This window comes from Strongylocentrotus purpuratus, unplaced genomic scaffold (assembly GCF_000002235.5).
Source record: "Strongylocentrotus purpuratus isolate Spur 01 unplaced genomic scaffold, Spur_5.0 spur5_scaffold_16, whole genome shotgun sequence".
Lineage (NCBI taxonomy): Eukaryota > Metazoa > Echinodermata > Echinoidea > Camarodonta > Strongylocentrotidae > Strongylocentrotus > Strongylocentrotus purpuratus.
Window position 1 is genome coordinate 26116559 of NW_022145601.1, and position 27669 is coordinate 26144227.

At 37.6% G+C, this 27669-nt stretch overlaps 1 protein-coding gene across 3 annotated transcripts in view; it reads left to right on the top strand.

The window, feature by feature from the left end:
* Positions 1-12353: 12353 nt before the first annotated feature.
* Positions 12354-27669, top strand: part of LOC579634 (lisH domain-containing protein ARMC9) — a 33753-nt gene continuing 18437 nt past the window's right edge. For all 3 annotated transcript variants that reach the window (XM_030987152.1, XM_030987153.1, XM_030987154.1), the window contains exons 1-14: positions 12354-12540; positions 13368-13588; positions 15327-15449; positions 16139-16315; positions 17846-18025; positions 18728-18904; positions 19679-19753; positions 20421-20507; positions 21438-21478; positions 22472-22492; positions 24743-24848; positions 25658-25756; positions 26666-26759; positions 27513-27636. In XM_030987152.1, coding sequence (XP_030843012.1) covers positions 13514-13588; positions 15327-15449; positions 16139-16315; positions 17846-18025; positions 18728-18904; positions 19679-19753; positions 20421-20507; positions 21438-21478; positions 22472-22492; positions 24743-24848; positions 25658-25756; positions 26666-26759; positions 27513-27636 — 1379 coding nt within the window. In that variant the 5' untranslated portion in view covers positions 12354-12540; positions 13368-13513. The remainder of the gene's footprint in view (positions 12541-13367; positions 13589-15326; positions 15450-16138; positions 16316-17845; positions 18026-18727; positions 18905-19678; positions 19754-20420; positions 20508-21437; positions 21479-22471; positions 22493-24742; positions 24849-25657; positions 25757-26665; positions 26760-27512; positions 27637-27669) is intronic.

The following is a 27669-nucleotide window of genomic DNA, read 5'->3' on the forward strand; positions in this document are numbered from 1 at the left end:
CATGTAGGTTCTATAGATTCAACAGTCAAATTCAATATCAAAACTGTACATAGGATCTGTGCACCATTGTATACTGAGATGACATGTTTCCCCATAATTAATTTCGACGAAAGAAATGAATAGAATGAGCGTGCCATGAGTACCCTCAATCAAAATCATAACGTGTGACATCAAAAGAAACGTTTCCTCCAGTGAACTCTAGAGGGCCATTGTGTCGCTTTTCCCACGTTGACTCTCCCTTGGTTCACACCAGTGATTGAGTAATTAGTAGTAGGGTCTCTATATCATCAGTGAACATTTTCGTCCGTTCACTACGTGGAATTATTTGTCCGGTCCTAGCAGTCCATTACACCCCATCCATTATTCTCAAAAAATGAGGATTGGTAAAGAGATTGCAAACGCAGAAATAAATAAACCGCATTTTGTTGTAAACGCTTTAATCGCAAAACTCTTGTTAAATGAATAAACTGGTAGCAGGCTAGGCATGTGTGTCGATTTGTATCCGTGGTTGGGGGATGATAGCTAGCTGATTTTCCATATTTCTTTCAGCTTATTACGCACTTCTTTTCCATCCACTCAACTAATTCCTGATCATGCATTAACCTCATACCTATACCATCACCCATACCTAAGCTTTTTTAGGGAGGGGAATCCCGTAAAGTAATTTTGACATTGTAAGAAGTAAACATGAGCAAAATTTCATTGTAGCTTAAAGTCTTTTTTCATCGCCCATTCACATCAGTTCCCTGAAGGAAATGCTGGAATATAATATGTCCCTCTTTCTCTTGTCTGTCCTTCTTTTCCCTTCCCCCTTCCTTTTTTCTTCTGCCCGTTTCTTCCCCTTTTCCCTTTTTTTCCCAGGTAGCAAGCCCATATGGGGCCTACATGGGAATGACCTGGGTCACTAACTTGTGCCATCTGGGCTAAATGGAACCCATGTATCCCATATGGGGCCAATATTTAGTAACCCATATGGAATCTATCTGAGCCAGCCCTTATGGGTCCCAGATGGGAATGAGCTGTGCGTACACATAATGGGTAGAATATGAATATGCCCATATGGGTAACACATGGGGAAAATCTGGGTTAACCAATATGGGTACCAGATGGGATAAGCTGGGCATACCCATATGGTTCCCATTATGCTTCTCGGGTGCAGATGCCTTCGGGCCCCAGATGGTTTTCCATATGGGGCCATGTTTCAGAGAATGGGACCCATGTGCGGGTCCCGCAAGGGCTTGCTACCTGGGTTATTATCCTCTCTGTCTCTCATTATCTCTGTCTCCCACTCTCTACTTCTTTTTTGCACTTTTGCGCTTCGCGCTTAACATTTAGCTCGTTGCTTTTTAACACTGCGGCCTTGTATTTGGCGCACAGCATGTCTATGATGCTGTTGATTGAATACATTGAATAAATTCAGCAATCCCTGATGAATTCAATTTATTCTTGTTTCATATACGGTTGTCTCATTTACTTCGTTTTCTATTTGTTTATATAAGTATGTATTATGAACATGAGATAGCCTAATGTGTATATTGATGGTCATCTTGCGAGTAATAACCATTAACTACTCTCATCGGGCTCTCATCATTAATTTTTCTCTTCATTTTTTTTTTTTGATGATGAATTATTGGGGGGGGGGATGATTGTACAGGCCACCCCCCCCCCCCCGGATCGACACCCATGGTAGCAGGCATCAACTCAACAGAGAGTATAAATGTAGAACTAGAAGGAATAATTAAATTATGTTGATATGTGCTAAAATGCATGAATTCAGCTAGATCTATAGACTGGCTCAGAGGCGGCCCTCCCGGGGGGGGGGGCAGGGGGGGGGGGCACAGTGCCCCCCCCCCCACTTTTTCAGATACCCCAAAAGTGCCCCTTTTTAGATAGGAAAAGTGCCCCTTTTATTTTGTAAGAAGTGCCCCTTTTACATAGGAAAGGTGCCCCTTTTACTTTGACAAGTGCCCCTATTACTTAGTAAAAGTGCCCCTTCCCCCTTTTCACCTCTGACGAGTGCCCTTTTTCCTTCGACATGTTCCCATTTTCCTTTGCAATAAGTGTCCATTTTCCATTCTCATCAATCTTGAAATTATCTTGAATAAGTGCCCTTTTTAATCTCTAGTAAGTGCCTCTTTTCAGGTACGAGAAGTGCCCCTTTTCACTTTTAATAAGTGCCCCCTTCACCTCTGATTATTACCTTATTCAAAACTGAGAGGTGCTCCTTTTACTTTGACAACTTCCCCTTTTTTCCTTTGTAAGAACTGCCCCTTCTACTTTTAATAACTACCCCTTTTTTAAACTCGGATGAGCACACCTTTCATTTTAACATGTGCCCCTCTTATTTTCGAATAAGTGCCCCTTTTCCTTATGATAAGTGCCCCCATTAAAAAGAGAGAGCTCCTTCCCCTTCTCACAACTACCCCTTTCCCTTTTTAATAAGTGTCCCTTTTCCTTATGATAAGTGCCCCCATTAAAAAGAAAGAGCTCCTTCCCCTTCTCATAACTGCCCCTTTTAAAAATCTGAACCGTGCCCCCTTTTCATTCACCAAATGCACATTTTCCTTTATTATAAGTGCCCCTTTTACATTTTCATAAGTGCCCCTTTTCATATCTGGTCAGTGCCCCTTTCAACTCTGATAATTCCCCTTTTAATAATGATACGTGCCCCTTTTCCTTTCTAATAAGGGACCTATCCCCTTTTCACCTCTTATAAATGCCCCTATAAAAATCTGATGGGTGTCCCTTTTCCGTCAACAAATGCCTATTTCCCATTTTCGTAAACGCCTCTTTTTCATCACTTGTGAGTGCCTCTTTTCAGGTGAAAAAAATGCCTCATTTTCACCCTTATAATTATCCTTTGTACTTTGACACGTGCTCCTTTTCTTTTCTAATAAGTGTCTTATCCCTTTCGATAATTGTCCCCTTTTCATGTAATCATTAAACGTGCCCCTTATTTAAAGCGACAAAGAGCAATTTCCCCCAAAGTTCGCTCGCTGCGCTCGCTCGCATTTAAATATGATATAATTATGTTACTTATCAAAGGTCTTTTCAGTCTTCCGTTATGAGAATGTGCTTATAACCCCATCACGATTGGCTTTTTTCCTCTCTATAAGATGTAAGTTTACACACTGCGACCTCACAGATCTTTAAAATTTTTGTCGCTTGCTTCGCTCGCTCGTAAATGCATATTCAGACATCACACCCAACTGTAAAGTATGATGCTTAAGCGATATCTTGTATGATGTATGAAGAGAAACAAATATTGAAATCATCCCTGATAATGTAATCACAATGTAGGGGTATATACCAATGTCTAAAAAAATTGTATATTTTCGCTTTGAGATTTCCCACTGTAGGTGCCCTTTTCTTCCAGAAAGTGCCCTTTTTTGTTGGTGCCCCCCCCCCCACTTTGGAAGTCGCTCGGCCGCCCCTGGACCGGCGTCATGTCGAAATGTTTCTGTAATAGATTTATCTTTTCAATCTAAGATCGTTATGAAATATAAAGAAGTGAGAGTGGTTAATTACAGCATTTTAAATGGCTGTAGTAACGCAATCATAGACAATCAAATTAATGATGCAACCCAATAGATTTAATCGCATGTCGTCACTGTGGAGGCGGGGTCTTAAAGTCCCTTCCTTTAATTATGGTCTTGAAATGTATTGAGTCTTTTTTTTCTTCGAGTGTATAGTGTCAGTCTCATTTGAATATCCTTTAACAAATGAAACAGAAACAAAGATGAGTTAATTATCTCGATTGATATTTAATTGTTACATGTTATAAGAACCCTCCAATTAATGCTGAAACCAAAACTTAAGATTTTCCCAAGGTTGAATATTGTACAGCCGTGATTAAAACAATGAAAAACTATTAAATCATAATTTTATTCTGTGACTTGAAAATGAAACATAACCAAAGTAGAATGATATTTCTCATATTCAGCTTTTTTTTAAACATAGTTCAGCAATGAACAAGTTATTCAGATATTTTTTTTCATTTCTGTACAGATAACTATTGACACAATTAAGACAAGAAATTATTTGACATACACGTATATATCTGTGGCTGGGAGATGGAATTCGCTATAAATCACTAACGATTATTTGCCAGGGTATGACTTCCACTACACATTATACAGAGACGAAAGACATTGTATGTGTATTTCCCCTTTATCTCTAAAAATGAACAAGCATGGAATATATTTATTGGTATTGCTAGTAGGTGAAATACAGAAATATGGATAAACAGAATAGATACATTGATACGCTAATTTGAATATTACAAAACATACCCTTTAATTACAATATATCTGACATTTCCATATGAATCTAAGTTCTATATAATTCGAAAAAACCTTCAAAGCAAGAACGATTTCTACACTGACCATACTCTTAGAAAAGACGTTTAAAATAGAACATTGTCCTTTCTTTAGAACCCCAAGAGGATTCTCCAGTGGAAGCTTGTAAAAAGGTTTTTGAAGGAATTAACCACCAAACTGTCATTGATATCGATGCTCCGCACAGGATGAATAAGAAAGTGTATGCTCATGTTCACCACCATCCTGATCAAATAAATATGAAACGAAGAAATAATGAATAAATGTCAAGTTTGCCCCGAACCAAGGCATCAAGATAAAACAGTATTTGCCCTCATTTATTTACACATTGTTATCTATTCTATTTTCACGAAATAGTTTTTTTTTTTTAAAGTTAATAACTTTTCCCAAATGTTGTGCTTTTAAAAGAAATCTTTTGTTTAACTTTTGTATTGCTTAAAGAAACTTTAGTGACACCTGCAAAACCTTTAACTGTTCAGAGTTCTTAGGAGGAACATCGCTCTCTTTAGAACCACTGCGCAATATCAAGATTAATTTAAGAACCGTTTTCTTTGTTAGAGTGCAATCCGTAATATCCATTATGACATATTATATATACTGCACATATGACACTATAGTTAATATATTTCATATTGCTTACATTAATATATATTACACTAAAGCCCTTCTGTAAGAAAACACGAATGATATGATGCTTACACCGTGGGCTATTGTTGATACTTCCAGTACTGATATGGATACCGTTTTCTTATAGCTTCCTTTATAATAATGACGAATTATTAGAATCACTATCCGTCCCCTGAGTAGAGACACAATTTTGGTAGATCCTGATTATGTGGTGAAAGATCAAGACTTATAAAATTCACCACGATGACCTAGCAATGTTGATCTTCTCTTTAATTGTATAAAGGTCTTGCGTCTGCAACACTTACCCAACAAATTATTGAACTTTCGTCTTGTGAATGTTTTCGTAGATCAACACTTTCAATATTAAGGACAATAATCTTTGAGTGATCTTACTTCGCACTGCAGAGGAAAAAGTAGATGAAAAACATGCATCCATGTAGCCCTGCACTGTCTTTAATTATCTTGGCTACCATACGAATTCACATACAAGGCGTCCTCTCTTGGGGATTCATCATTAAGATTGCGAATGCTCAAACTGTTACCGTAGATAGGACCATCAACGAAGACATCTGAGCCTATATCATTTTCTGCCACACGATTTGTTTGATTCATCCTCGCATTTCTCCAGTCGTCATTCGTAGGAGCTCTGTCACCTAGGTCATGCTGCTTGGTAACACGTCTCGATGCTGCAGAGCGATGGATCTTCTTGGTCTTTCGGCTCATGTCAGGTTTAGCGTAAAGAGCCTCCACGTCTACCATTGGTTTGGCCGATACATCTTCCTGCGAATCAGTGGTTTTTACGGATGGTGGAGTCGCTTCACTGATGCTGTAAGAACTCTTACAATCCTTGCTGCCATTGAATCGGAGGGCCCTTTTCATGGATGTCGGTGATGACAGCAGATCTGTGTTTTCGGTATTCGAGGTAGCGCCATCAATATCATCCAGAGAACAATAAGTGCTTTCAAGAGATGTCCCACTTACAACGACTGCAATATGATTGTGTTTCTTGCTGTTTCCTTCGTTATCATGATGAGTGCATTCCGAGTTTTTGTGGATGCGGCCAGACCTATCAAGAAGTTCTGAAGAAGGAAAATTTACACCACAAGGAGTGACGTGACGTGAATTAGAGTTAAGCTCTCTCTCTACCAACGCCTGAGAGGCAGAAAGGCTTGATGGATTGCGCCGACCAGAATGCAGGACATCTAACTGCGAATCATCAAGTGTCGTGTCTACTAGTGGCTGATTTGATACAGTATTGTGTGGTAGAGAAGCTTCACCGGGTCGAGATGTTTGGGTAAAAAGAGTCGTAATTTCCAGGGATTCCGTGTTTTCGTTACCTACTGCAGTCGTTGAACTCCTTCGAACACCCAAGGTTCTATATTTTTCTCGACACATGCCATACAGTGTTGTAAAAATAATACCAAAGATGAATCCAAGTGCCGATGCTACTCCTGTCATGGAGCTCCAAAAATCTGTTATACCGTCGACAATATATTTCCTCGAACATATTCCTTCTGTTGTTGACAATTTTGTAAATGGAGCACTAGGACTATTAGAAGTAGAAGTAGAAGTAGAAATCATTGTACGAGCTGTTACGATGACGGTCACAGTGAGGTTATTGCATTCCAGACTTTCTGGTGAATGTGCTTGCCGTTGCTGATTGTTGGTAGTTTCCGCAAGAAACGAAACGTTGCTAAACCGGTTGTCCCAATAATTAAATTTGTTCATGCTGTGTAGGATCACGTTTGAGTGATCATCCTCTTCTCCGTAAAAGAAAACGATGTGATGAATGTCAGACAAAGTATAATTTGTTGAAAATTCGAGAGGTATCAATTTTTCTTCAACACTGTACCACCACGTGTGGGGAATATGCTCACTTTGGCTGCAACGCTCAAGCATGAACTGCTCAGTTGGTTCGTTCCGAATCATATGTTGCATCACTGATGGAAAATCACACGTCTTATTTACATTTTTCTGTTTATAAAAAACTAAACATTTGAGGGGAAATTCATTTCCAGCAATTAGGTTTTCCACTGTCACATAAACGCTGAAGGTGTTTGTTATTTTCCAGTAGACATAACGCCAATCGTTAATTCCAGTCTCATCCTTGGATACCACCACACTTTCTCTCGCTACAATCTCTGCGTAGTCTCCTTTATCAACCTGGATCCAGCGACAAAACATCTCAACCTTCTCCATTGTACGGTAAAGAAGAGCATTGCAAGTGGGGTCGGTATTGTCAATTCTTAAATCTAGTTGGAGAACCAAACAAACTGATCCAATCCCGTCGTAAATGTGAATGGTGTGAGTGCCTGAATCATTTTCTCGTGCAAATTGTATAGATAGTTCAAATGTGTTGTCTTCGATTCCTTCAACCAATGTATAACGTTTATTGCTGACAAAGCGTACGAAATCGTGACTGTAACTGTGGTATATGCCAATTAAAATATTCCTATTATTCGTCCACCGAAGATATTGCGTCTCTTGCAATGACTGTCTGACACGAAATATAACGGAAACATTTCGGTGTTCAATTCCTCTGAAATTCTTATACTGATACTCACAACTTTGTGTCGTAGAAAAAGACTGCTGACAGAAAGCATTCAGAATGAGAAGAAGTAGAAATGGTATCATGATGAGGATCAAATCCTTTTTCGAGAACATTCTAAATGTTCAGTTTGTGAACTAATTTGCGTGCAGAGAGTATGAACTCAGATTTACAGTTGCGCCGACTCACTCCAATCCCGAAAGTTTAGAGCAGAGATACTCGTTATGATAGTATCCAATGTACCAATTTATATTTTGGAAGGGACTTTCAGAGCATGAAGCTGTTTCACCAACCTATTACAAATCGCCCAATCACAGCTTGACAAACCAATTGATCACTTTGATTTTATGGGAATAATTATGTTGAAACATTATCTTTGAGGCGTGAAAAAGCAGTAAACAAACCACTTGAGTGAGTTTTACAATAAAACCCAACGTATTACTTTCTTTGTCTATTGCGTGTATAATTATATAGAATAGCCATGGTTTCAGTTGTAACGCTCTTGAAGAAATCAAGTGTCAGATTTTTTTTTTTTTTTTTTTTTTTTTTTTTAAATCGGCAACTAGGCCAACCAGCCATTCACAGGTGACCAGTTTCCTTTTAATTGTATAAATATCATTGAAAAATCATCTGTTTGAGACGTGAAGACTAACAATCAAACAATTTAACAAGTTTTGAAATGACTCATCGTATCGATTTTTTAAAAGCGCATTGATGTAGAATAAGTTTACTTCCAGTTGCAAAACTGTTTAAGTGTCGGGTTTAGATCTTCCATGGTTATCAGGTCAACAATTTTAATAAAGTTTTGTGCCTTTTCTGTAACTTTGTATCGCGTATTTTCGCTTTACCATACTAGTAATCAATACATTAATTGAGTTCTTGATTTAGTGGATTGAGTCGGCTGACAAGTTTTTTTCTCCCTACGAACTGTGACTTTTTATCCACTGTGACGACTTCGAGAGAGACTACAACTATAATATTTGTATTTTTCTCTAAGTTTCACTTTCCTATAATATCAGCTAAAAAAATCAGAGTTTTAAAATTTTCGGGGGAAAACCGAATTCAGACAAGGATTACCAGTCGAGAACAGAAAAACGAATCGTCTGCTTTCTCTAATAATTTAAGGAAACGTCAAAGCTTCCGCGTTTCGCGCGAGAGGGGTAAACTAAATTCAGACAAGGATTAAGAGTCGAGAACGGTACAACGAATCGCCTTCTTTCCCTAATAATTTAAGAAAATGTCTAAGCTTTCGCGCTTCACGCGGGAGGGGAGAAACTGAATTAAGACAAGGATTAAGAGTCGCGGATGGTACAATGAATCGTCTTCTTTCTATAATAATTCAAGGAAACGTCAAAGCTCCCAGGCTTCGCCCGGGAGGGGGGGGGGGGAAACTTCATTCAGAGAAGGATTAAGAGTCGCGAACGGTACAACGAATCGTCTCCTTTCTTCTCTAACAATTTAATGAAACGTGCTGCATTTAAATATCTATGCTGCTGATTAAGTTGACGAAATCAATCGTATATTATGTCATCGAGGAAAAATGACCATCTATACGCAAATACTATAGATAGTTCATAGAAAAAATGATTTAGCCTACTCCCTACGGCCCCGGGTTTGTAGTAAATTTTGGCGGTAACTAGTTGCTAGTTTTGTCGGTAATCGGTGGCCTCTATACCCCCCCCCCCCCACCCCGCTGAAAAAGGTCTAGTGACGCCCCTGCGTGCAAGCCCTGCGGAACGTTTTCAAAGTGACGTGGGGGGGGGCTAAATTATTTACGATCAGGTAGAGCATAGCGAGTGGACACGTAGATTGGCGTGCAGGGGTCCAAGGGAAAAGCCCCTGCGGGGGTCAAGAAGAGGAGCCCCCCGGAAGCTCAGGGGTTTGAGGCATTAAAATACGGTCAGATGAGCATCCAGGTGGCCGCCCCTGGTGGGGTCCAGGGGGCAGAGCCCCAGGAAGCTCAGGGGTTTAAGGCATTTAATTACGGTCAGATGACCATATTTTGATACCTTATTTGTGACACTTTCTTTCTTTCTTTCTATTTCTCTTCATATAGGCCTACTTTTTCAAAAAGTGGAGCGTCTTGGGGCTCAAGCCCTGTCAGTCAGGTTTACTGGTATCGATTTAGAAATAAACCACGTTTGAATTTTATTGGGAGGGGGCAACTCCCCCCCCCCCCCCCCCATCAGTACACCAGTGCAGTGCGTAAAGGCGTAAACAATATTCATGACAGGATCATTAGCTGAAAACCAAAAAGGGGGAAAAGGAAAGAAGGAATAGTAGGTGTTTGATAAGTTAAATGCAACGTATCAATTAAGTGATAAAACTAGATTGTATAAAGTATAGGCCTATGAATAAAATCTAAAATCTAAATACTTACAAATTAGGAAGATATGGGAGAAAAGAACGTCGACCATGGTCCAAACTTTTGCTCCAGCACCAGTACTCTGCAGTTGTGTGAAGGTCTGAAGATATAAGCAAAAAAAAAAAAAAAATTGTGAGGCGCATTGCGGCAGGTTATCTCTTAAAAACCCAATCATGATGTGTTTAAAGCACAATATCAATGAAGGAACATATAAGTCCTTTAATTAAATCCCCACTGCACTACTTATAGCTACTTGCGCCCTCTATATAGCAAACAATGTCTAATCGGTGACCATATTGTTCCCCCGTGGTCCCCTTTTTCATAGGATAACTGAGAGCTGATTTGATGAGATAACTACCTGCCAGTGACCACGCAGGGAGGTCTAATCCCTCCTGGCAAAACTAGTGCAGAAAGGCTTTGAATATGTTACTTAATGAGATAACCTATAAATGCGAGTGAGCGTAGAGAGCGATTTTTTTTATATATTTTTTTTTTTGGGGGGGGGAGGCGTTTCAAGAAAAAAAACCTGCTCTCAGACGATTTGAATAAGGGGCACATGGAATTAGAGAGGCTTTAAGGCCCCACTGTACTACTTGTAGCTACTTGCTCCCTCTACATAGAAAAAAGTGCCTAAGCGGTGCCCGATGGTCTCCCATGATCCTCTTTTTATTATGTTAATTGAGAGCTGAGTTGGTGAGATAACCACCTGTCAGTGATCACGATGTGTGGTTTAATCACCCCTGGCCAAACTAGTACAGACGGGCTTTAAGAAATCTATTTATCGGGGGAGATGAGGGATGATAAAAAAAATCTTGTCATAGCACGCACGGTCATTATTTCTCTTTTTAACACGAATGACATTTAATAATGCCAATGCAGTTCCCTTGAGTTTGAAGACTCCTTTGTTGTCTAAACCTTTATCATGTATATTCTTGAAAAAAAAGGCAAAAAAAAAGGAAAAATAAATATACAAATTGAATGGGATTTTTGTTTCTTGTGACTACCTGGCCATCATGATGGCTGTTCATTGATACCTTAGTATTCTATGAAGTTCATGCAAAAAGGGGGTAGGATTCAAGCATGGTAGGTTGGAAGATCGATGCCTCGTTTTAGCAGGTTAGTAGAATGAATAGTTTAAAGGGACAAACGTTTTAGTGTAAAAGCCAGTGACACATTACTTAAATCAAAATGACTTATCTGTACAGAGAGCCTGATTGTATTCTAAAAGGGGCACAGTTTGACGTGTGCTCCCTGCCTTCCGTTTCTCTCTCCCTGTCTTCAACCAGCGGGGACTTAATTCATCCGAGCTCCTATGCTGTAAAAGAAATTAATCATGGGTTATAGTTTTATTTCCCTTATTTTTATTTTGTGCGCTTTTCGTGATAGAAACAAAAGAAAAACGTTTAAATAATGTAGGCTGTAGAGTGCTCACTCAACCCATCGACCCTTTCATGTTTAAAGGTAATACAAAGTTTTGGTATGGGGTCATGAATTTGGTTCAAATGAACATATTCGAAGCATATGCGATCCTACAATATGTAGTGATCATTTTCGCGGTTGAAATCGAGTCTAAAGTTATGAAATTGTGAATAATAAAATCTTTATGTTGTATAGCTCCCTCTCAAGGTCAAGATATTAATTAAGCTATAATAAACTAGGCGTTGTGGCGTGCGCCTGTAATCCAGCTAAAAAGTGGAAGTTACAAACTGATTCAGCCGAGGACGCAGGTTCGAAACTGAGTCACGTCTTTCGGATGGTGACGTTTAAAGGTCGGTCCCAGACGTAAATAATCATATCTGATTGATACACGTCTGTAAAAACCCAATACACACACACACACACATATAACTAGGCGTTGTGGCGTGCGCCTGTAATCCAGCTATAAGTAAGTGGAAGTTACAAACTGATTCAGCCGAGGACGCAGGTTCGAAACTGAGTCACGTCTTTCGGATGGTGACGTTTAAAGGTCGGTCCCCAGACGTAAATAATCATATCTGATTGATACACGTCTGTAAAAACCCAATACACACACACACACACACACATATAAAACATTGTTTCTTGACTAAAATCGACCGATAAGCTATTTTCGTTTGGTAGTTATATATCAAAACTACATATTCTGAAGTTTTCAGGGTCGCAACTACTATTGTACGGCCGTATGTGCTAATTGAAATTTATCAAAATTTACCAGGAGCACCGGTAAATTTTTATATTCGATTTTTCTCGAAAGCAGAAGTGTCTATAGACCTTAGGAGCTATTTTTTTTTTAGTACTTATCCACAGGGGCATCCAAACATATAAAAATTGTAAAGAATCACTATTTCCCAAAACTTTGTATTACCTTTAAGGTATGATGGCATGCCGGTATGATACCCCCCCCCCCCCCCTTCCCCCAAAAAAGGAAAAAAAGAAAAGAAATCCGATCGATATCCGGTCGGAGATAATGCGAAACCGAATTACGCGATGGCGCATGCGCAGAGTGCATATTTGCGAAGGTGATGATCAAGTAGTTTACATTCGCAACGAAAATATTACATTTTCCCATCTCAATCTGATCGCAACATACGGGGATATACATTTCACTATTGTATTCCACCTATTTGTATCAAAAGAACAAGTTGTCGGTTGTCTTTTGAATAGTTGGAGATATCACCTAGTTGGTAAATACATGAGATATGTGTGAGTGAGTGTGAGTGAGTCCGGAATGTGTGCAGAGCCAGAGAATAATAACAGTGGCAGTTACTGGGCACGGTACTGGGCAGTGGACTGGCGCTTGTCCGTAGGACAGGTAGTGACGTGATGTGCCGTAGCTAGTGCCCGGCCCTGCCATCGGCCTTATCGGGGCCGGGGCCGGGGCCGGGGCCCTGCATGTCACGCGTCAACAGCCAGTTCTGCAGTGAATTTTGTTCATGTGCACAAACATGGGTCCATGGTCCATTATCCTTTATCATTCAACTTCTCAATGATTTAGCAGTCGCTCGCATTGTCAATGAGGGTTCTGTGAAATAAAATATGCAGACAGGCCAGTCAAGCTCGAGTCAAGCTCAAGTCAAGGCAGCATTGCCATTGCCATTGGCGTTGAGATGTTGATCTTGCAGTGTTGCATGCACTCGATCATGGCATTTTCACGAAGCTAGCCACGGCTACCCCCATGGCATATATGTCTGAAATTAGATCTAATTGAAAACTCATGCAATTGTCAAGAGTGAAAAATTAATAATCCGTTTCTGTTTGTGCAACACTTTAATCTGCGATAATGATTATTGTTGTCAAAAAAAATGTTCAATGTTTTTCATTTATTGGAAGAAACTATATAATTCAGGTAAAAAAATGCAGCATTCCATTGAACCGTGCCATGTCTCATTGAATAGCTCTGTATCTTTCACCTCAAAACACATCTTGTGAGCTTTAAATATTTGTTTATTTTCTCCTGTAATATTTGCTAGCGTCTGAAAGCAAACTTTGTATTTATTTTATCTCTGTGCAGAAGCTCAACTTCATCTACTCTGAAGAATTGTGAAAACAACACATTTTGCTTGGAGTACCCATATGACCTTTGACCTACTCACCTAGATGATGCTGCTGTAAATTGGCGAAAAAGATTGTTTGTTGGATGTGCAATGCTGCTTCAAGATGGGGTCTAAACGAAATGGAAGTACCACAACAGTTGTAGCCTTTGAAGGAGAGTTGAATGGTATCGTTAAAGAAGTGAGTTTAAATTTGGTTCAAGGTACCGTAATACAATTCCATTTTGGTATAATGGGTAGTGAGCCAGAACATTACCTTAAACTATTCAACAAATTTGGGGGAAAATGGGCCAAAGGTTTGTTTTATCAATTATTTTATTTGAAGTTAGTTCCATGTGGTCATGAATATTTCATTTTGAAAAGGGGGCGATGAAACATCATTTGAATTTTGAATCTAATGAATACCAGTACCCTACAGGGCGCGACAAACCCGCTTGCCCGACGTCCCGGGGCAACCAAATTGAGCCGTCGGGCAAGTAAATCAAATTATCACTTGCCCGATTCGGGCAAGTGATACTTTTACAGTAATTTCCTAGTGTCCAAGAACTCTACCATTCACCCATCAACTTCTTACCCGTCGTCAAAATCCAGAAGCAAAAAAGCGATCGTTCCGATTTCGAAAAAACTTCACAGACAGCTAGCCAGCTCAGCTAGCTCAGCGCGCATGCAACAGTGACACTTCAAGCCATGAATGCCGCTCCGCCTCCACGCACGGCCGGCCGTGAGCTAGCTAGAGACAGCTAGCGCGATCGTACCAGCTGCGAGCTTATTCGCGCTCTCTCTCTCTAGCTCTGCAGGCCGCACCGACAGGCCTTTGCTATTCTCTGATTGCCGATTGGTTGAATCACGCCAAATATGACGTCATTATTCTAGGGAAATGAACACGTGCGAATCGGAATGGAATAAACAACAGGGATTTTCTAGTAAGTACAAAAAGTCAAATGTTTGATATTTATTCATAATGACTGTTAATGATTGTGAACATATTATTTAAAACTCGCTGCTCATATAAATCAGATGAATGTTTTTGTCTCGTTTTCAATTTATTACTGCGGTCTCAAGATCCGACCGAGCGAGTCATTTTGATAATAGTATCGAGACCCCCAGAATATAAGCCGTTGTTGTTTTGTTTTCATGGTTTTAGCGACGTTGTTTAGTCTAGTTTTCGCATACTTATCCGAGATTTATCGTAAAATATCTTCAATATTATTATTTAGTAAGAATTTACAAATTTTGGCATGATATTTATTTGACATATTAGGTTATTATTCAGTACAGTTACACTGTACATGTATGTGCATTAATTTGCTATCTAAAACACTAACTTATCATTACGAGATAATAAATGCTTTAACCTCGAGTCCTTTTTCGCTTTAAAGTTTTGGGCAAGTGGAAATATTGTTTGGGCAAGTAAATTGAAAACCCACTTGCCCGACAGGGCAAGTGGTGAAAAAAATTCTTGTAGCACCCTGCCCTATTTTATCTTGTACATCTGTAACAAAAGTTGTTAGCCAGCAAGCCTGTAGATTATGATTTTTATAACTAGGAAGCTCTCTTGGAAAGAGATAAGATTAAATGATAATTTAAGTTGTTTTAAAAGTAAGTCGATCAGTGTTCAAAGGAATAGTGACCATGCAGTTTGGGCATTATTAATACTCTCATGGAAACATTCGACTTATTTAATCGAAGGTGATTTTTCCTTTTTGCAATATGTATGTTCCAGTGCAATTTTGTTTACAGTTTCCAGCACAGGTCTGTATTTTCATAGAGCCAACTACTACCGTATACGTCTTCATCAAATTTTTTATTTTTTAAAAATATACTATTTTTTATATTTTTTGTGTGTGTGTTTCATAAATTATGATACTATTGTTTTATCAATTTTGTTTCTCTCTCTCTCTCTCTTTGATTGTCCCCAGTACCTGGATTTTTGTGGCTTGGAACAATCACAGAAAATCTTTGATGTAGAGACCAAGGCTAAAGGTCGCCCTATAGAACAGCAAATGAGAAAGCCATGGAACAAACGAAAGGCAGATCTTCAGGTATTTTACAGTCCAAATCAGGAATTGGTGTTCAACAAAATAAATGTACTGTATAGTATTAAAGCTATGAAATGAACACAGAGCAAATCTTCAGGGGGGATCCATCTTGGAATTCACCTGCAACTAGTCAATAATTCATTTGTGCCTTAAAGACTATATAATTGCTGGTGTAACATAAATCTTCATGGGCAGTTATTATTAAACAATGTAACAATTCAGTTTTTGATAGCTTTATTTTAACTTGGGCACATTGGCAGAACCAAAAAGTATGGTCGAACTTTCTGTCTGGTTAAAAATACCCAATGTGGGATGTATTAATTATATGTATTGTGTTAAAGAAATTTATAGATGCTTGCTTAGGTAAAAAAAAAAACGATTGAATGATGGGCTTCAGATAAGTGATTCCAGCCAGTCGCTCTGTTATTTCTTTACTATTATATATGGAATATTGTTTTTTCAGTCCAGAGCATTACCATTGCATCATTTTTGATTGCCAGTCAATGATTTGAGTCTGTTCATCAGATATATGTTATAACCATATCATACACGTAGCCACTTATATCGTCATATCTATGTACAGTAGACTATTACTCGTCTTGCCTCTACATGTGTTTTCCAATAAACGCAATCAATTTTGTTGTACATCATGTTTGATCTTTTTTCTCTTTATTATTTCATATATCATTCAGTCGGACCTACTTGCTCTTTTCAAGACTGGAGCCAGATATGAATTCTTCACCATATGGAATGAGAATGTTCCAGAGCCGGTCAGGAGCAATGATGCAGTCTGCAAGAAACTAGAGTTCTACCTTAACATCTACTTCGCAATCTTTCCAATTAAATACCACATGATGACAGGCAAGAAGGTGGGTTTCTCTATTTGTAATACAGTCAAACCTGTCTATAGCGACCGCCTAAGGGAAACGCAAAAAGTGGTCTTTGTAGAAAGGTGGTCTTTATAGACAGGTTCCTTTAGTACATGTTTCAATGAGAAACCATTTTCAAGGGAAACAAAAAATGTGGTCCTTGTAGACAGGTGGTCTTTGTAGACAGGTAGTCACTAAAGCAGGTTTGACTGTATAAACAAATTTAATGCACAAATCTTTGTTAAGTGCCATGTTACAAATTATTTCATGCACCTATTACAAATAATTGTATTTCAATAGTCAGAATGCGAATTGCATACATGTATTGTCCCACCCAACAACACAAGAAATTATGGATAAAATGCAAGGTGATCTTCCTCTGTGAAAGTAATTATGCTGACAAGGGCTCAATGCAAAATTTTCAATGTGCCTTCAGAAAGCAAAAAAATTACGGGCATAGGAAACAGACTTGCAGCTACAAAATTACTTTGTAGCATTATGTTGTTGTTTTTTTATTAAAAAATATCTGTTACTGTATATTTCATGCAATGCACATTCTTCATTAAGTTGTAAGGGTTTAATGTAAATATATTTTGAATAATAATGAAAATAGTAGTAGAAGCAGTAGTAGTAGTACTACTACTATCCCATTGTTAAAGCCTGTCTGCACTACTTGTATCTACTTGTGCCCTCTATACAGCAAACAATGCCTAAGCGATGGCCGTTGGTCCCCCATAATCCCCTTTTTCTTATGTTAAAGGTAATACAAAGTTTCGGAAAATTTTGAAAATTGGCTGGATAGTGATTCTTTACAATTTTGATATATTTAGATGCCCCTGTGGATGTATTATAAGCACTAGAAAATTTAGCCCCTAGCAGAATTCCGCTTTCGAGAAAAATTGATTATATAAATTTACCGGTGCTCCCGGTAAATTTTGATAAATTTAAAATAGTGCCTACGGCCATACAATGGTAGCTGTGACTGTGAAAATCTCAGAATATGTAGTTGTGAAATATAATTTCCAGATGGGAATAGCTAATCGGTTGATTTTAGTCAAGAAATATTGTTTTATAGCTTAATCAATATATTGACCTTGAGAGGGAGCTATACAACTTAAAGAGTTTATTATTTACAATTTCATAACTTTAGACTCGATTTCCACCGTGACGATGATTACTGAAGATTGTAGGATCGCATTTGCTTCCAATATGTTCATTTGAACCAAATTCATGACCCCATACCAAAACTTTGTATTACCTTTAATTGAGAGCTGATTTGATGAGATAGCCACCTGTCAGTGACCACGTATCCGCTGAAACATATCTCCTATGTCCTTAGGCTAAGGATAATGATTTATTTAGCATGTAACATACACATCGTTTCTACAGTGTATTAAGCACTTAACATATTGTGAAAGAAACCAACTTATTAAGAAAAACTTGATCAGTAAACATGATTTTGATCTCTTGAGAATATATGATGAAATACAGTGTTTTATCTAATGCGTATGTTTACTCTTTGTTGAATAGGGACGGACCAAACTAGAAGAAGCAATGGAAGAATTCAAGAAGTATTTAGAGACCGGAGGAGCATCTTTGAGTCAGACGACAGAGTTCCTTCCATTCTATGCTCTCCCATTCGTCCCTGATCCTACCAAGCATCCTTCATATAAAGAGCTCTTTCAGGACAGCTGGGTGCCTGATCTGCAGGTAGGAAAATCCTGTTGGTTACTACCAGGGGCGTACGCAGGGGGGGGGGGGGGGTTTTGGGGGTTCAAACCCCCCCCCCCTTTGGTATTTTTATGTATGTAAACCCCCCCCCCTTTGGGGCTAACCTATATAAGGTGACCTTACCCCCCCCCCCAACGACAAAAAATGTCAAATTATGAAATTTCGAGACCAAAAAAAAAAAAAAAATGTGTCCGCTTACCACCCCCCCCCCCCCCCCCCCCCCCACTGAGCGACTTTTCGGCCGGCGCGATTTTCAAATTTTCGGGAGCAAAATATTTTAAAACCCCCCCCTTGAAAAAATCCTGCGTACGCCCCTGGTTACTACAGTACACAGATGCCAACCAGTACGATTTTATTGTATTTCGTACAATTTTTAGAAGTAAATACGAGAGTACGATTTAAAAAAAAAATAATTGTGCTTGTATATGTGTGTGCAATTTTCAATGGCAAATTCCCCACTCTCTCCTGTAAAGTATCCTACAAGCATCTCACATCAGCAATTTGGGGATGTTTATTGGTTCATCGAACACACTAGTCATGACGAAATCATGCATATTCAACCAAAGGTCCATAAAAATACATTTACATGTTCATTGAACAGAACAGATTTCCCCCTCATGAGAACTAGTCGATAGTCGATATCCTTCATAGATCCTAACCGTCTCCATAAACGCTTTGCAGGTACGGCTGGAGAAGTTCATGGCTATCACCCTTCCAGCTCACCCTCAACCCAGGTTATTTGAGCTGTACCAGGATATGAACAGCAAGAACTCAGAACAGCTCCAGAAGTTACAGAGTGCTATTGTCGATGGAGAGAAACGCAATATGACCTACGTCAAGAGATACAACAAAATTCAGGTGTGCAATTTTTAAATTTGTATTCATACTCCAAAAATGATAGTAATATTACATTAGGATGTATATAGGGCTTAATACGAAAGACCGTCTCTAAGCACTTTACAGGTGTTACATTATTATTACCCTGGTCATCAGATTTTTACACGCACACAGTGTGCACAATTTCCACTCCCTAGTTTTAGGTAATTCATAAAAGTTAGGGGAATTTGGTTTTCAAATGCTTCATAGACAGTAGGCCATTTTTGTATTGTAACAAAATTTATGTATATGCCTTTGTGAAGTACCTCAATACGTATTATTTCATTCCTCTGTTAAAAATAAGTGTATCTTAATTATCAGAATTAAAACTGCATACGTTAGTTGTTGCTAGGTAGGGCAAACATTATGGCTAGCCCTACCTGACAAAACATATATATGCAATTTGCATTCTGACTATTGAAATACAATTATTTGTAACAGGTGAATGAAATATTTTGTATCGATACACTTAAGTATAAATTTAGTTATATTACGAAAATGGCCTATAAACCACCTGATGTTGGATTCATATTCCCACATAGTTTTCCAGTACCTTTCAACATTATGTCAAATATATTATAAGTACTACCTGGTACATTACCAATGTTGCATGTTCATCACTCGAATGAGAACTTTAGTTTTAGTCCACTCTATTGTACTTCAAATAGTATTAAAATGTCTAGATGAAGTTCATTTTGTGAGTTCGAATTTGATTTTTAATGATCTTTTATTATGATATTCTATTTCATTTTACAGGCGGATTACCACAATCTGATTGGTATTACAGCAGAATTAGTAGACACCCTGGAAAGCTGTATCAAAGGAAAAACGGTAATTAATTATATTAGAAACTCTTATATTTCTTTACTTTATTTCATACACAATTCAGACACAAAAATACTTATTTTTTGTTCAATTATCTTGTTGAAAAGGTATTATATTCTGTGTGTGATGATATTTGTGAGAAAAATATGATATAAATCTTATTTGCAGTAGATAACTTTATTAGAACCATGTGATTCACGTTCCAGGGACGTATCCACTGCATCATGTCATCTCTACAAACAAGACCAATTATCAAGTCAAATGGCACCTCTGATGTCAATTTGCATGTTCATCTATGTGCAGAATAAACAATACATGGTGACATATGGGACATTATACAGTGAAACCTGTCTATAAAGACCAGCCAAGGGAGACAAAAAAGTGGTCTTTGTAGGTGGGTAGTCTTTATGTATAGTTTCCTTTAGTACATGTTTCAATGAGAAACTATTTTCAAGGGAAATAAAAAAATGTTGTTTTTGTAGACAGGTGGTCTTTTTATACAGATGGTCACTAAAGCAGGTTTGACTGTACTTGATTTCCCTATCTACCTTTACTTGATAGATGTTACAGAGAGGTTTTGTGAATTGATATATGCTTTGTTAAGTGCCAAACATTTATCTGCATGTAGTCCAAGGTATGTTTGATCCTTCTTTATTTGGTATGTGCTGTACAGGTTACACCCGAATATGTTCAGAGGGTATGCCAGAGACTCTTCTCAAACCAGTTGAGTGAATCAGTGGATGTCACAAGACCTCCAACGGTAAGCTTTCTTTTTTTTGCTCACTTAACCCATCCATCGCTTACGAAACTGGGTATTTTCCGTACTAAGCTTTTGGGAAAGAAAGGAAAGTAAAGTAACTCACTGTCAACAGTTTAAAGGGATTGGGTAACTTTGTCTCAGATTCTGAAACAAAATCCTGGATTTAGCTCATGCTTCAATGATTATTATAGACCTTTAGGTCATTCAGGAGCCCCATGACTTTTACAAGCCGATCACCTGTCTGATTATCAAGATATTTATGATCGTAAATCGAAACCAAATTTTGCGTTTTGCTAACTGTTTTCATAACACTACAGTCTATTGGGGAAAACAAGTATGGTAAAACTGGTAACTCAAAGATTTTTTCTTTTTTGAGGCACTTTTTGATCATTTTGAAGTGCAATTTTGTTAAGGCTTCAATATTACACCATATCACAGACACTGATAACACATAGGGCCGTGCATCTCAGATTTAACATTGTTAAACAATATCTTTAAAAGATCTTTACAGACATTGTTACTTCATGCGCGTTTGTTTTCTGTGAAGAATGATAAGGAATCTGTTTGCACTGTGGTGGAAAACAGCTCTAAAATCATAGATTTCATAGTTCCAATATTGTCACCACCCATATTATGTTGCCTCCTTTAAAATTTTGGCCACCGATTTCAACATCATTTCAAAAGTTACGGTAAAAGGAAAATTTGAGGAAAATTTAACATTGATAAGTTGCTGAGTGAATGCAGATTAATGATAAGTGTGAGTCATAAAGGAACATGTAAGATAGTAAGTTATACAAAATATACATGTATATATATATATATATATATATTTGAGATTCTTTCACATTGCAGTTACCAGTACTTTTTCGTAGAAGCAGTTGCATTTTTTTAGAAGTAGTGATGATTTGTATTGTTATTTCATTTCTGCAGGCTGCTTCAGTATTGAAAGTTTCGATGCAACCACAACACAGGTAAGATGATACAAAAATCTTGCGTTAAATGATTTTGTTTTCTTTTTTCAGGTGGAGCTTGTAAAATGTATCTTCACTCATTGTATTCAGTGAGGACTAAATACAACGTAGTCCAAATGTTGTTTGAAAATACAGGTTTGCATGGTGCGAAGATAACTTAGAGGTTAAGTTTGAGGTACAACCATTTGGACAGTTGTACCACCAAAAAGAAATGTAATCCGCTTAAGGTTTGATTAAAGTAACTGTTATGCAGGAAGGAAAGGATCTCAACTGGAAATAGGACTAGAAAGAGTCAAATTGATCTCTATAATTATCTTCAACCTTTTGTTGCTGATTGTGGGTTGTTACCTTTAGATTTGTTTTCTTGTATTTCTTTTGCTTATAAATTCATCTATTGCACAGATTCTTCCATATCGTTGGGCAGATACACAAACCAAATATCTTAAGCTTCTTTACACTGATCCATTTTATGTAATTATATGAGAATGTTTATTCTGCCATTTCCAGATATCAAAATCACTTTTAAACTTGTTCTTGATGGATATGTTGGGTGTGATAGTAAAAGTTAGATTAATAATTATTGTCCTTTCAGTTACCAAATGATAATCATTGATTTAGTAATAATTTAATCTTACACTTTGTATGTGCAGGTAGATTTAGTTCTCTGTTTCTTAAAAATGTCTGCAAAAGAAATTTCCTTGTAGCAGGAGAAAAAGTAGATGTACATGTACATACATTTATAATACAGGGTTAGTGATAATCTCTCGGTCTTAATCAGTAATAAGAATTTCAGAAGAATACTGCATCTCGGTGGGTTTTGGTTCCCTGATGTGTATTATTTCTTATAATGCAATTTTTAATTTACTGTAACTAAATGCTTGGTTGGTTCTTGTCTACGAGTTATGGTGATTGGATGGTTAACATGCATTTAGTCTGCCGTGTACACGGTGTATGTTTGATTATTTTTGTTGTTTTACTTGTTGATCCCTGTAGTACCATCCCCGAAGAAATAAGGTGAGAGAATTAGGACTGACTACTTCATCTAACCATTTTTCTTTCTTACTTTTCTCCTCTTTTAACAGCTAAAAATAACAAATTTCTAAACTAAAGAAGAAACATTTGAGTTACATGAGCCATATGAATTAAAATGACTCTTTCTATCTCATCATCCTTTATGTCGCCCATTGTGTGAAACCCTTGTTTGTTGACATCTGTTCATCTTGCGTAGTGTTGTCACTGTTTGATCTTTTAACATTTCCTATTGTAATATCATTCCAGTTGTCTCAGTTTCTTTAACTTTTGCACAACATTTGAAATCGGCTCACATGTAATATACCATTGATATGTTTACTACCTGATATACACATATTACAAGGGATTATTAAAGGTTGCAGAGTAAAAAGTGGTGTTTTTAGTCACAATGGAATGCAACTGCCTAAAATTAATATCCCCCTTGGAGGATCTTTCTAACTGGGGCAGTGTATGCATCAGAGTCTGAATGATGATAACTGGGCCCTGTTTCATAAAACTTGGTATCAATAACAAATGTTAAATTTCTATGACAACTTTGCTCTCAGCCAATCAGATTCTATTCCTTAAAGTCAGCCCACCATTTAAGATTCTGCTGTAATCATGTCTAATTTTAATCCCTTTTAATTACCATGTTCCATCTAGTTTAGCTTCAATCTTTCTTTGTACGTGTACTCTATCCAATATTTCTTGCAGGATGCTGCTGCAATTCCTGTCTGTTTTCATTTGTAGTTCTTTATCATTCTCTTTTCATCCTAATGCAATCAGGTGTAATGAGTTGTACAATACTTAGATAGTTTGAATAACAAGATTTCTTATCCTGTGCAAAAGCTCATCGTAAATCAAACTACATATTGTTTGCTGAGAAACTAAATGAGCTTCACTTTTTTTGGTGATGGATGTAAAAAAAAAGAAAAAAAAAATCATGTAGAGCAAGAAGAGAACTTTTCTTAGTCTACTCCCCATTCTCCTTTCAAGAAATAAATGACTTCTTAATTTCTGGTTGAAGAATAAAATGTAAACAAATCTTCTTTGTTGTTCACTTCAGATAGAAAGGATTTTAATAATATGTACCGGTATTACCAATTCATAGAACAAGACAAGATGCATGAGATCTTGTAGAATTATCTATACCTACAAAGTGAATGATATGGTTCAGCAGACGATATGTGATGTATGCATCATCAATCATCGACATGTACATAAAAGGTTGAAGTCATCTTTTTTTTAACATACTGATTTTCTCAATATTTACTACAAGAACATGATTTACATGTCATAATAGATTCTACCACTTTCAGTTGTTAGTGTTTTCTAACTTAATTTTCATTCATCTGCAGATTCTAGCTTCAATTCTGAATATTTTTTTTTCTTTTCTTCAAATGCAATTTCAGTGCAAGTCTTTAATGTGACATTTTCTGCTTGTTCTCTTTCTTTCTTTGTTACAAAATGTTGTCACATTGTTCATTGCAAATGATATAAAAGAAAGAGAGAAAGAAAGAGAGAGACAGAGAGAGAGAGAGAGAGAGAGAGAGAGAGAGAGAGAGAGAGCAAAATCCTCAATATACATGTTATATGTACACTATGTATAATTTTACAAATCATGTCTAGAACACAGTATTTTGATTACGGCATTCATATTATATCTAGACTCATTCGTCACATTTTGCTATTTCTTTGCTCAAGAAGAATAAAAGTTTGGAATTGGCCATGTACAGTACACGGAGACCAGGAAAATACAAATGAAATGTAACTTTGAAACAATACACATTTTCAGACTACATCTCCATACCAACCAAACTATTGTTTAACTTAGACTGAACTCAGACTCTGGTCGAACTAAACTGGACTTCAAGAAACAGAAATGGAGTTAAACCCAACTTGGACTAGACTTATGATCGAGTTCATGTTTATTTAAACTCTTATTTAACTTAGACTGGAGTTTAAAGCCACACTGTCCTTCTTGTAGCTACTTGCTCCCTTTATATAGAAAACAATGCCTAATCAGTGACCATTGGTCCCCCATGATCCTCTTTTTCTTATGTTAATTAAGAGGTGAGTTGATGAGATAACCATCTGTCCAGTGACCTTGTAGGATGGTCTAATCCCTCCTATAAACTAGTACAGATAAGCTTTAAGTGAAACCCCACTTCAGAATATTTGCCAATGAGGCGATACACCTCCGGGTTGCGGCTGATGATTTGTACTAATGTATAGATGTATTTACTCTTGCAGGGATGCGTTGCCTATACTGCCCTCGCTTGACTACAAGGTGGTGAAGAAAGACATGGTATCAGCAGATGACAGAAGAGTGGCTTTACTACTCCAATCCCTCAGATGGGTGAGATTTGTTCCGAAATATAAAGTCTAACGAGGGAGTGTTTCACAAAGACAAAGATCAACTTTAAGTTGGACTTAACTATGGCAGGCCATTCATGCCACTGGTTGCTCTCACCATTATGATCTAAAGATAATGTTTTTTTCTTCAATAATTAAATATCAAAAAATGTCAATTCTGTAGATTTGTAAGTCCCTTGAGAGACTGATGCCAGTAAATGGTGAGAGAAAACAGATCTTAGACTTTGTGAAGCACTCCTCTGATAAGTGAACCCCTCTCTATGATGGTCACCTCTCTACAATGGTCCCTTATATAGTCTCTCTCTGACTTGGAATACATATTATAGACCCTGTCTAAGACACACAGCAGGTTTTCTGTTTTCCCATGGGTGCCTTGAGAGACAGGTCACACTGAATTAATTTGTAAAAAGTGTTTTGGTACAGACTGTTTATTGATCTACTTGTACTATCATCTTCACATACAAACTCAGGAATCTGTCGGTTGATCTATAGAACATTACCTCATATATACACATGTAGTGAAAATGGGGACCATAATAGTGTCACGACCGTATGTTTTTGCAATAAATGTTTGACGACATATATATATTAAAAGTTAAATAATAATATCTATTTCTTTAGTTTTCTGTACTATTTTGCAATGTTTGGTGAAACATATGATGCCCACATGTGTTGTTCATGCTACAGTCTATCGTTAGTAATTTCTGTGTGACAGTTTTTCCTGTACTTGACTATGTACATTCCCGTTATGCTAAATTTTGTTGTTTGTTTTTACCATGACATCACATATAGCGTTTGACTCGCAGTGAGCCTGGTGAGCAGAGGGGTGAAGTGATCTCAGCGTTCATCAAGAATGATATCTTAGGCTGTGCACATCGGAGCTCCCACAGGGTAAGAACACAGTATGTTATAACATGTTATAAAATGTAGCCAATGAGAAGCGTCGATATGGATCATGTGACCGTGCATTAGTTTTTACTATATGCACGGTACCATCTGCATGGAGTGCATTTTGGTGATAACAACTGTGGATGAAGGTTGCAGGGAGACATCCTATGGCCTTGCTAAGTAAGATTGTCGACCCATTTTATAGAACATATAATACACAGGTTTTCATTCCTGACGTTATGTCGATGCAGCGCTATTCGGGTATTCACGATGGCACAAAATACACTTGGCTACACCTCGTTAATTTCATCGCATCATATTGAATACCTTCATGCACTGCATTGACCATAACGCACTCACACCTGTGTATTATTTGGTATACCAGTAGATTAATATCACAATCTTCATCTAACTGCTTTGTCAGATACAAGATACAATGCGAGGTAGAGGTGTCGTAGTTGAGTGGTTTCAGTACTTGACTTGAAATGCAAAGGTCCTGGGTTCAATCCCGACACGGCAATAATGTCCTTTGGCAAAGCATTGATCAATATTTGCCACTTCATACCCAGGAGAGAAATGGGGACCTGGTAGGGTAATGACAGCCCTTGTGTTAGTAATTGGCTTATGCCCTCAGGGTGACCATATGGTAGTAATAATCCCCAGGGAGCGGATATGGTGCATATTGCGAATGAATCTGATGAATGGGATAATAATATCTGTAAAGTGCTTCGAGACGGTGTTTCGTATTAAGCACTATATAAATCCAGATTATTATTATAACAAACTACAAACATTACACAAATCTATTTCCGCCCCCTGCCCCCTCCTTTGTTTATTGTTGGGAGGGGGGATGCTTGACATTGCTGGTATGACTGATATTGAATGCTGTTTTCTTATTTGTATCTTTACCAGGAGAAAGTTATAGAGATTCTTACTGCTGCTTCTGATGAGGTAGTACAGCAATACATGGCAAGGCTCTTCAATGCTTTTGCTTCACTCTCAGTCGGTAAGTGGGCTTAAATGTGATATGGTTACATTTTCATATAATTGGGCATTGTGTGTCCCATATGTTATCAAGTATCATGGAGGTGATTATAATTATAGTAACATTTCTTATGTGCTCATATCCTTCCAAAGGAAAATTCTCAAGGCACTTAACAAAATATGAATGTAATAACAAACAGTTTTAAAGGAAGTCACATACAAATATGAAAATGCAGATGACAATAGATAGCAATAAGTAAAGTAATCATGGAAGTTAAGTGAAAGAGTCACTTACTTGTGTGCTATTAGATACAAAAAATATGAAGCGCAATATTCTTAAAGATAAAGTTGAGTTCTGGTCATGTGATTGCATTGTGAAAGAAACGTGGAATCGATCAGAAAAGGTTGATCATCTAGCATATAAGTATTGGTGTGTTCTGCAAGGTTCGAGAATCATTCAAATGATAAGAAATTTGGCCCAGTCTTGGTAAACAAGCGCTGTACACAGAAAAATGTATATGGGACTACACAAACATGTGACATAAAAATCTGTCCCTATTTGTGTGATGTTACATGCCATATTTAGCATACTAGGGCTTTTGAAGAGCCATACTTTTCAGGGAACATTTTTTATCTGATGTTCTTCCACACTTTTATTTTTCACCTCTTCCAAAAACTCAACCTTCTCTTTAAATAAAATTTGTGGTAAGCCACCAGGGTTTTCGTTGCATACTGTATGTGCACAAATCTTCACTATTCTTTTTCTCCTCCACAGGCAGGACATATCTTGGGCAGTATCCTCACATTGTTGATACTCTTCAGATAGCATTACAGTCAGAAGATAAAGACTCTATCACCAGGGAGAACGCACTCGGCACCCTCCAGAAACTCAGTCTAAAGTAAGACTCTTCCTATTCTGATAATGATAATGA